The sequence below is a fragment of the Hirundo rustica genome, chromosome 5, assembly GCF_015227805.2.
Source record: "Hirundo rustica isolate bHirRus1 chromosome 5, bHirRus1.pri.v3, whole genome shotgun sequence".
In the NCBI taxonomy this organism is placed as follows: domain Eukaryota; kingdom Metazoa; phylum Chordata; class Aves; order Passeriformes; family Hirundinidae; genus Hirundo; species Hirundo rustica.
Window position 1 is genome coordinate 36451993 of NC_053454.1, and position 8948 is coordinate 36460940.

The window sequence follows — 8948 nt, forward strand, 5'->3', positions numbered from 1 at the left end:
GACCAAGGGGTTGTCAGAAATGATGGAGTACATGAGGTTTTAGTTCTTGAGAGTTTACTTTGTCAAAAAAAAAAAAAAAAAAAAATTAGATGGGCAGCACCCAGCCTGGTACTAATGTATAGAGAAGAGCAGCAATGTAAATCTTACCCTGTAGGAGGCAGCTGCACTAGTTGTGGTTCTGTATGCCTTATTTTACACTCTCTGGCCCTCGTGGACCCCTTTATTTATTTTCAATAGCTCTTGTGCATTTGGTCCTACAACTTAGTAGTGTTAAAAAAACCCAACAAGCCCGGCCCCCCAGCTAACTGCTTTTTCCACTGCAGGGGGACAGTACCTTACCATCTCAGATCCCAAGGGCAAAGAAGGAAGAGCAGCACATCTCATCCTGCCGCTGGGTCACATGGCTCAGGCTGGAGATTTGTGCCTGTCCTTTAGGCACAAGGTGCCTGGGCTCCATGCTGGTGCCCTCCAAGTGTTTGTAAGGAAAAACGGTGCTCACGGCCCAGCTGTCTGGGGGAGAACTGGTGGCCATGGCTGGAGGCAGACACACATAACGTTAAGAGGACTAGGCATCAAGAGTGTAAGTACTGATGATTGTGTTGCTTTTTTGGTTTTTTGCATGAAAAGCTGAAGACACTTAAATGGTGCAGCACTGCAGTGTTCATCTTCTGGATTCATTTTCACTCTGTTTTACTACTTTGATCTCTGCCAATGGAATCACAATACAGATGATTGTGCATTTTATTGCTTTATTGTGCATTTCTTTAAAATTAGTTTTATGCACAAAATAAAAAGAAATCCCAGCTACAGAAACAGACTTGTAGAACAGGCTACTGTGTTATTTCCTGAGCTACCTGGTACAGCCCATTTTAAGGGAACCACCACCTGAGAAAGAACAGCCTCATGGACAGAAGCGCACTCTTGAGAGATTTCAAAAAAAAAAAGCCTCTATCAAGATTCCTTATGAGTAATGCTTTGAATAACACAGTGCCATGAAATAGGAAGAACCATCCCCTGTGGATTAGTAGCTGGCTAAACCAGGACAAAGATACTGAAAAGAAGTAATTTTTGGTAATGCAAGGAGATTACATGTGGGTTTATGCCCTTTAGCATCCCTGCAGTGATCAGGCCAAGGAGGTGAATAATGACCTACCAATGCCCATAACACAGAATTGTTTAGTGCAATCAAAAGAAACTGCCTGAAGTGCCATGGAGAATCTTTCAATACCTTGAAATTTTAGAAACACTGTGTGATTAACTGGCATCAAAAGCTCAGTGTTATTCTTCAGCCTCTGAGGGCAGTTTTTATTTCAGAGCTGAAGAAGTGACTTTGGTATTTCAGGGCCTGTTTTACTCTGACTTAAATACCAGGTGCTCTGAAAAGCTCAGACATCATAAAGTTTATGATGGGAGCAGGCTACAAGACATACACAGTGTCTAGCTCTAAAATTAATATTAAGGCTGTAATTACTGCAGATAATTTTCTAGAAAATTTACCTCAGCAACAGTAGCAAATACATCTGACTTTCATTTACAGCTAACAATGTCAGACTGAGAATGAGGACATTTGTAACAGGTGAACAATATATCTGCTACATTGTTACTTTTTTTTTTTTTTTCCCCCTAAATTTATCACATCTGGCAGTCCCCCTTTGCACTGCCCCCTGCCTCTCCTGGCCCCCTGGCAGTAGCTGTCAGCATGGGCTGCCTTCCATCACGCTACAGACCGGAGCTGCCTCATGCCACACTTGAGTTTGGGATCTTTGCCAGCCAGCCAGGGCTGCTGACCTGAGCCACTGGGACACTTATCCGAAGATCAGGGAGTAAGGGAAAACTCTTAAGTAAGTAGGGAAGGCCTCTGCCAAAGAGAAATCAGGAAGAGATGTGGAAGTATTATTTTCTAGCTAATTAAAACCCAAAAACAACTAAATGGTACTGATTTTCAAGGGACCTACTGGAAACCTGAGGAGAATTTGAATGAAGACCAGAATCCCTCATCACACTTTTTAATGAATTATCTCTGTGTATTATGTTGCTTTCATCCCCCACTCAAATTTTTCTCTTTCTCTTTCTAGGTTATTTTCAGAGGCGAGAAAGGAGAAGGAAGAACTGGGGATATTGGACTAGATGATGTGTTCTTGAGGAGAGGACGCTGCTCTGAAGAGCATTAGCCAAGACAATGGACCAACAGTCACGTCCTCCTGCCCTTGTCATGCAATTCCTACCAAACTTTGAAACAGAATTGCATGGAAAAGAAGAAAAAGTGGGAGAGCCACAACTTCTTAGTCATCTGCTAAGTGCAATCTCATGGAAATTTCACTGAAATACATGGAGAGCAGCTCCCCGGATTGAGGAAATCCAATCTCAGGCTGGTTCTTCTATTAATCCTTAACCCTAAATCATATTTTATGTGTAGTTACTTTGTCCCCTGTCAAGTCTGGTGAGTGCTCACAGAAAGAGCACTTGTGAAAAAGGGAGAATTAGTTACAAATGGTAGCAAAAGAAAGCTCCATCTCAAAGTTTCAGTGTTAACTCACAGCCATTATCATCCCATAGTGCTGTCATTGATTAATTTGTGTGAGTCACATTGGATTGGTGACAGCGTGGACCTGAAATTTGGCTTACTGCCACTGACCTTTGAAGAAAGGTTTTTTCATATATGAAATAGCATTTATTTTTGCTGTTGCATCTGTAGTAACCAAAACCTGTTATAGAGAGTAGGCATTGCATCCTGTAATATTGCTACTGCTGTGTTTTGTGTATATGTGTATGGTTAACATATTTATGTTTTTAGTATTTACAGGCTGTAGTTGCAGGGTAATTGGCAGCTGTACTTTCTTTCTTTACAAGGCAGGAGTTCAGCATCTTCTTCAATACTGCTGGTTATGCCAAATTATCAAAGTCAGTTAAATGGTGCTCATTGAAAAATGCTGGTACAGTTTTTCATGTTGTAATGTACTGAAGGCAAAAGACCAAATGCTCACATGATTGAAACTGGCATCTGAAAATGCTCTACAAATTTGCATCGAGCTCACAAGCAAGTCCTAAAGGGATCTCAATCCTGCAAGAAGCTCCTGGTTCAGCTGAAGACTGAGCAGCCACGACATGAACTTAGTTCGCGTAAGGTTGAGCCTGTTGACACTGCCAGGACAATCCCTTCCCATGGGTGGCACAAGCCTATGCACGAGGAAAAAGGGCAGCTGCATTAACACTGTACAAACAATTCAGACCATGAAATGCCTCGAGTGGTCTTTGTCAAATGTCCATACTCCACCCAACCTTCTGTATATAATAAGCATTTTATTCTTTAGAACTAGAACAACTATTATTTCTAGTGGGAACTAAGTATTTATCAAAACTTTGGACTAATTTTATAGTTATGTATCATGTGTGTGCTGTGCAGTTTCCCAGGGAATTCTTCTGTTTGGTTTGGAATTTTTTAAGTGGGCATCATCATCACTGCTAGCAATTCTAAAATTGACAAAGTAATTGTATTATTTAAAAGAGATTGGTAAAATGTTGTTAGTTTTGCAGAATAAAAAAGAAATAGATATCAGTTCTTTTGAATACTTAAATACAATGTAAAATAAATGTCAGCTGCATAGCATGTTCAGTCTTGTACAAGTTCACAGAAATAAATTTGCAAGACCATTAGCAGTTGTATTCCAAATCCACGTTCCTGACAAAGTGCTACTCTGAAAATATTTTTCCCATTCATCCCCTAGGACAAAACATGGTGTGTATAGCAGAAATGTATGTGACCAAACAGAGAATCTCCTGCAAAACTGTATCAGCAACCATTTTGAAAAGGAAAAAAGCAATGTTTGTAAACATTCAATTTTAAAGTATTTTGCTTTGAATATGATTATTATCTTTTTCTCATATGTTACTTTGTTATATGTCAGAAATATCTGTGAATAGTTGAAATACCTTGTCCTTATTTTTAAGTAATCAGTAAAAGAGACTGTTACTTGCTAATAATTGGGAATCTTGTTTTTATTTCTAGGTTGAAAGTCACAATTTTCTTTGCAGTGAAATGAAACAAAATATGGCACTCTCAGAGTGAAGTAGCTCTTATTACCAGTTTTAAAAATCAAAATACATTTCACTGTAATATGAAGAGAGCACTATATTTGTTATTTAGAAGGAAGAATGACAATTTTCAACTTAGCTTTAATAGAAGTCTCACAGGTAGTTTAAGAGCTTTTGCAAATTACATGTCCATTTTACAAGAAGGGGGAGCTACCATAGTTCCTCACTCTGATTCAACTGGAACAAACTGCTGTTAGATGCCAAGGAATATAAGATCAACACATTTTAGTCTGGTTCATCATATTACTACAGCTTTCTGAGATTAAGATTCCCTGGTTAAAATGGAAGCCCTGTCAATGCAAGGATGTCAGAGTTTTTTGCCGTTTTTACAAATGATCTCTAGAACCCAGAATCTGAATTAATTCAGAAGGTAGACAGCAATAAGTACTTAGGTGATGGGGGGGATTCAGGTCTCTGTTTTATCAATGCATTTCATTGCTACAATAAAACATGGACTTGTAAGGCCTTGTGATGGCTGCAGGACAAAACAGGAGTTCAGCAGAGTTTTTGAGCTCTGGGTGAGCTTTTGTGGCTCACTCACCTCCAAAGCTGGTTGTGCTGTGACTGTGTGTTGCCTTCTCTCCATCTTTCGAAGAGGCAAGGTGAGGTCGCTGAGGGGTTCTGTTGTAAGGAACTTTCTCCAGTTCTTGCTCTCCAGGTGCTTTTCAGATGGGTCCCTCCAGTCGCGCACCTCAGCCAGGACTGCCTTTTCCAGATGAGCCTCAAGAAAGGGATGAAAATATGGCCTGAGGTCTTCCTATGAAGTAGATTATAGCTGTGGATTTAGTAAATAGGTAATAGAAATTCCCGGTTAGATACTTAAGCAAGCAGAAGAAATTACACTAGATTAACAAGAAACTATTTATCAAATGTTTAACCTCTTGCCAGTTTATAATTGAATGTTCTTAAAAGACGTGTTCACCTCTTTTCCCCAGAGAGATTGAAAATAAGATTTTTTATAAGTGACAGGCACTGGGACCAGTGGCTGTGTGCATTTATGAATTTGCTGATATCAAAATCAGCAGAATGGAAGGGGCCAAGATAAGATTTTTGGTTCTAGATTCCATTCTATACAGTGCCCTTATCAGCGCTGTATCACTAAATCACTAGTGAGCGCTTTTAGTGAAGCCAGTTCCTTCTGAAAAAAAGCTTCCCTAGATTTCCTTCAATAATCACCTGAGGCTTGGAGGTCAACATTAGTTTTACCATAGTTGGAGATTACAATAACTGCCCTCCTAAGACTCAGTCATAAGAAGACAACCCTGAACAGAAGAACACTTATGACAGCAGCCTCCATCATCCTGCTGTGTTCTGCTGGAGAAAAGCTGCCACAAATAGCAGCTGCCTTTAACCTATGTGCCAGGGGTCTCTATATACACCCCATTAGAAGTTATTTCTCCTTACAAATGAAGCACAGTATTTCTCAGAAAGATAGCTTGATCCAAAGTCTCTTGATTTTAGCAATGCATTGTGACACTCACCTTGAAAGTTGTCCAATCAGCCTTTAAAAAGTTGCAACAAGAAAGTATAGCTGTCTTTAAAATTTGAATTGTGAATGTTACAGAGTTATTAATTAGCAAGTGAGGTCCAGTTAAATATGATGCAAACTTTTGTTTATATAGATCTATCTTTCAAACACCCAAATTATGGACGTTTTCCTGGTGTTTAAAACACTTTCTTACCTGCTGTTTTATCTTGACATCCTGTAGTCACACAGTGTTTTATGACTTCAAATTTTTCCCATCTATTAAAAACAAAAAAGGAAGTTGAACAATGCATTGGCGTAAACCTGCAACTTCAGAAAGAAATGCGAAACATTTTAGTGGTAAGTTTCAGTAATGATTTGAAAGATCACTGCATTTACTTTCAAAGCTTGAGGAGATTCCTTTGTCAGACCCCAGGCTCTGCATCAAGCAGACATAGCGATACATGAGGAAATGCATTTGGAATGTGTGTAATGTTCCATTTGTTTAAAATGCCAACAGACCAAAGACCATCAGGGAGCGTAAAGACAAGTTTTCAACAGTACAGACTGAACCACCTCTAGATTTCAGAAACCAGCCCCACATAAGTTTTCAGGATTGTAAGTCCAAAATGAATCAAATCACATTCTAGGGGCTCTGCTCTTACCAATTCTCCTCGTGCATTTGTGTGACCTCTTCCAAACCTGTATTCAGTGTTTGAGCAAGGAAGCCAAGATCCGTGTGGCACACAGCATAAGGATGCTTTTCCCTGTGACACAGCCAAATCCTGCTTTCCTCTGACCACGAGTTACTACAGCATGCCCTCAGGAATTTTGTAACTTAATACTTTGTATTTTTACCTTCTCTTCAGGCCAGGAACAGTCCTCTGTGACACGTTTTTTCCCAGGTTTTAAGTTACCACACATTTCAGCAGTCCATGTTCTTGTTTCACACTCTTATCCTTATTGATACATTCATTTTGAATTTGGTAAATACCTGGAAAGACAAAGTAGAGTGTGTACTCAGAGAATGATTTTACTGCATTTGTATGCAACACCAGTGCTAAAATTTGAAATGGACACTCTCAAGGAATTTCAGGAATCTGTTTTGGTACCACGGTGCCCCAACAGAAATGGGATCATATCACCTTTTCGCTTGCCTTTTGCACTGCCCCCATTTTAGGTTAAAAAAAAAAATACAGAAGTGGACTCAGTAGATTTTTTTCCTCTATCAGAAAGGTTCAAGACAGAATTCCCTTCTGTGTGAAGCAGGATTACTGTGGCATGCATACACTCCAGTTGAGCACCAGCACCTTTGAACCGCAAAGAACAGAAAAAAAAGCCTTCCAGTGAAAATTGACTTTGATTCTCACTCCCCTGGGTTCAAGTCTAGTACAAAACCAAGAAGTTCTCATTTGGGAGCTCATGCAGTGCGTGCTACCTCAGCTGGTGATGACACCACCAGAATCCTCAGCAAAGACCATCCTGACATCCAGCAAAATATGAGTAGAGAACTAAACGCAAATAACTATTGAGCAGTGCCAGTTATGTTTTAAATTAGGAAAATAACAGCAAGAAATTTGATTAAGAGGATTCTGAGGGGTGTCCAAGAGAGACACTTTGACTTCCATCCCTCTGGAGTTCTGAGTTGGCTCAAAGAATGTCATCTTACCTCAGTTTCCTGGATCAACTGGAAGACCCAAAGTTGTTAGAGCTCTTCAAATCTTCAATTTCCCAGTGCTGAGTGTTCTCTCTCAAATGTGGAAGATTCTTGCTGATAGTCATGGGGATTCCTTTAGCCATTGGTGAGTACACTGGGTTTGAAGCCATTGGAACTGCTCACTAGTGATAAAGTCCACAATTCTGTGGTGCACATCAATTTACATAGGAACCAGGGACCTGCATTGCATAGTTAGAGGGGTCATTAAACCGTGAGCAATTCAGTCACTCTCCTGTCATATGCCACTGGTTCTATCCTGATTTTAAAGATATTATAGTTGGGTGAACTCCATTACTGAAGGTTGCTCCTTAGAACTGAGTGATGTTTAATTACTCACAAGGTACATCAGGCAGTTTTCTGGGGGGTTAGGAGACCTCAGCATTCTGACAGCTCATCTGTGTATGAACAAACAGCCCTGGCACACTCACTATGAAATTCACTGTGAGCTGCTCTGCCAGGTTTTTTTCGGAGTAATTTGCTCACCAAATAAAGATATGTGACAGGCTTGAAAAAATATTACATTAATACAAAACATAGGCAGAGAAAGTACATGGTACATCAGGAATGCTTTCATCACCATATGGCCTTTGATCAGATTACACTGTGAGTTAGAGACCTAGATGGGAATTGTAAGGATTCAACTACAGCTTGGCCACAGAGCTCCAGCACACAGCCTCTCACACAAGACTGTTCTTCATCTTTCATTCAGCCATCCTCTCCCAGGGTACCACTTCATCCAAAGAGTGTGCTTGGCATTGCAGCAAACACAAACCATGACTACCTCTCTCTGGGGCTGGCTGTGACCTGGTGGTCCCTAATGCGTGGAACTCTCTTCAATTTTTTCTCAGGTTTAGGCAGAGGCATCAGCTAGGCTACTACATAGGCACTGGGCAAATTCAAGCTTTTGTGTGCCTGAATGAAGGTAAAGAGCTTTTCCTTCCCTGACATGGAAGTCTGCTTCCTCCCTAAAGGGAGACCATGACCAGGGGAGACCCATTCTGTACCACCCTCTGCGCTTGCTGCTCCAGCTGAAATCCTGTGTACTGCAACTGGGTCCAAATCTGCCGGTAAAAACCACACAAACATCGCCAAATAAGGCAATATCCTGAGCATGCAGTAGACATTGGGAGTGTGACATTTCAAGAAGCAGCTATACATGAAACTACAGGAGGCACAAATGGAGAATGCAAGAAATCCTGCAAATTGCACTCAGCAGTACACAACTGCAAAACAACTGGACTCTATTTCTGGCCCTGAACAGACTTGTGAGTTTTCCAACAGCCAGTCTGCCTGGAACAGCCTGGGAACACAGCATCTCCAAACCATATGAGGCTGCCAAAAGCAACTACAAGGTAATCCTGCAGCATGCAAAACATTATGTGAGGGGAATTTTCAAACCTTGATATTAAAAATATCCTTGGAATGATGGCTCTGTCCTGACACTCAATACAGACAACCCCTGCTTCATGTTTCAGTGGCAACAACTCCCTTTGGGGAAGAGAAACATCTTGCTCTCGTAAGAGAACTGCACAGAGCTGCAGCAGAACAGGCACAGGCTGTTCCAGTGGTCTCAAGCCTTGCCCACCAGCCTTTCAATTGAGGGGGTCAGGCTGCTTGTGAGCTCCCTCCCTGAACACATTCAAGGGATGAGTAAAAATTTTCACTGTGCACCTC

The 8948-nt window shown here is 40.8% G+C and overlaps 1 protein-coding gene and 1 long non-coding RNA gene across 5 annotated transcripts in view; one reads left to right on the forward strand and one right to left on the reverse strand.

Annotated features, from left to right (window-relative positions):
• NPNT (nephronectin) overlaps positions 1-3981 on the forward strand; it is a 49115-nt gene extending 45134 nt beyond the window's left edge. For all 4 annotated transcript variants that reach the window (XM_040065314.2, XM_058420768.1, XM_040065315.2 and 1 more), the window contains 2 exons: positions 324-580; positions 2076-3981. In XM_040065314.2, coding sequence (XP_039921248.1) covers positions 324-580; positions 2076-2171 — 353 coding nt within the window. In that variant the 3' untranslated portion in view covers positions 2172-3981. The remainder of the gene's footprint in view (positions 1-323; positions 581-2075) is intronic.
• A 214-nt stretch (positions 3982-4195) lies between these two features.
• Positions 4196-7433, reverse strand: LOC120753372 (uncharacterized). Its single transcript, XR_005701082.2, has 4 exons — positions 7227-7433; positions 6416-6551; positions 5775-5836; positions 4196-4867 (listed from the first exon to the last, which is right to left on the reverse strand). It is a non-coding gene; the product is annotated as an uncharacterized LOC120753372 (long non-coding RNA).
• Positions 7434-8948: the final 1515 nt, after the last annotated feature.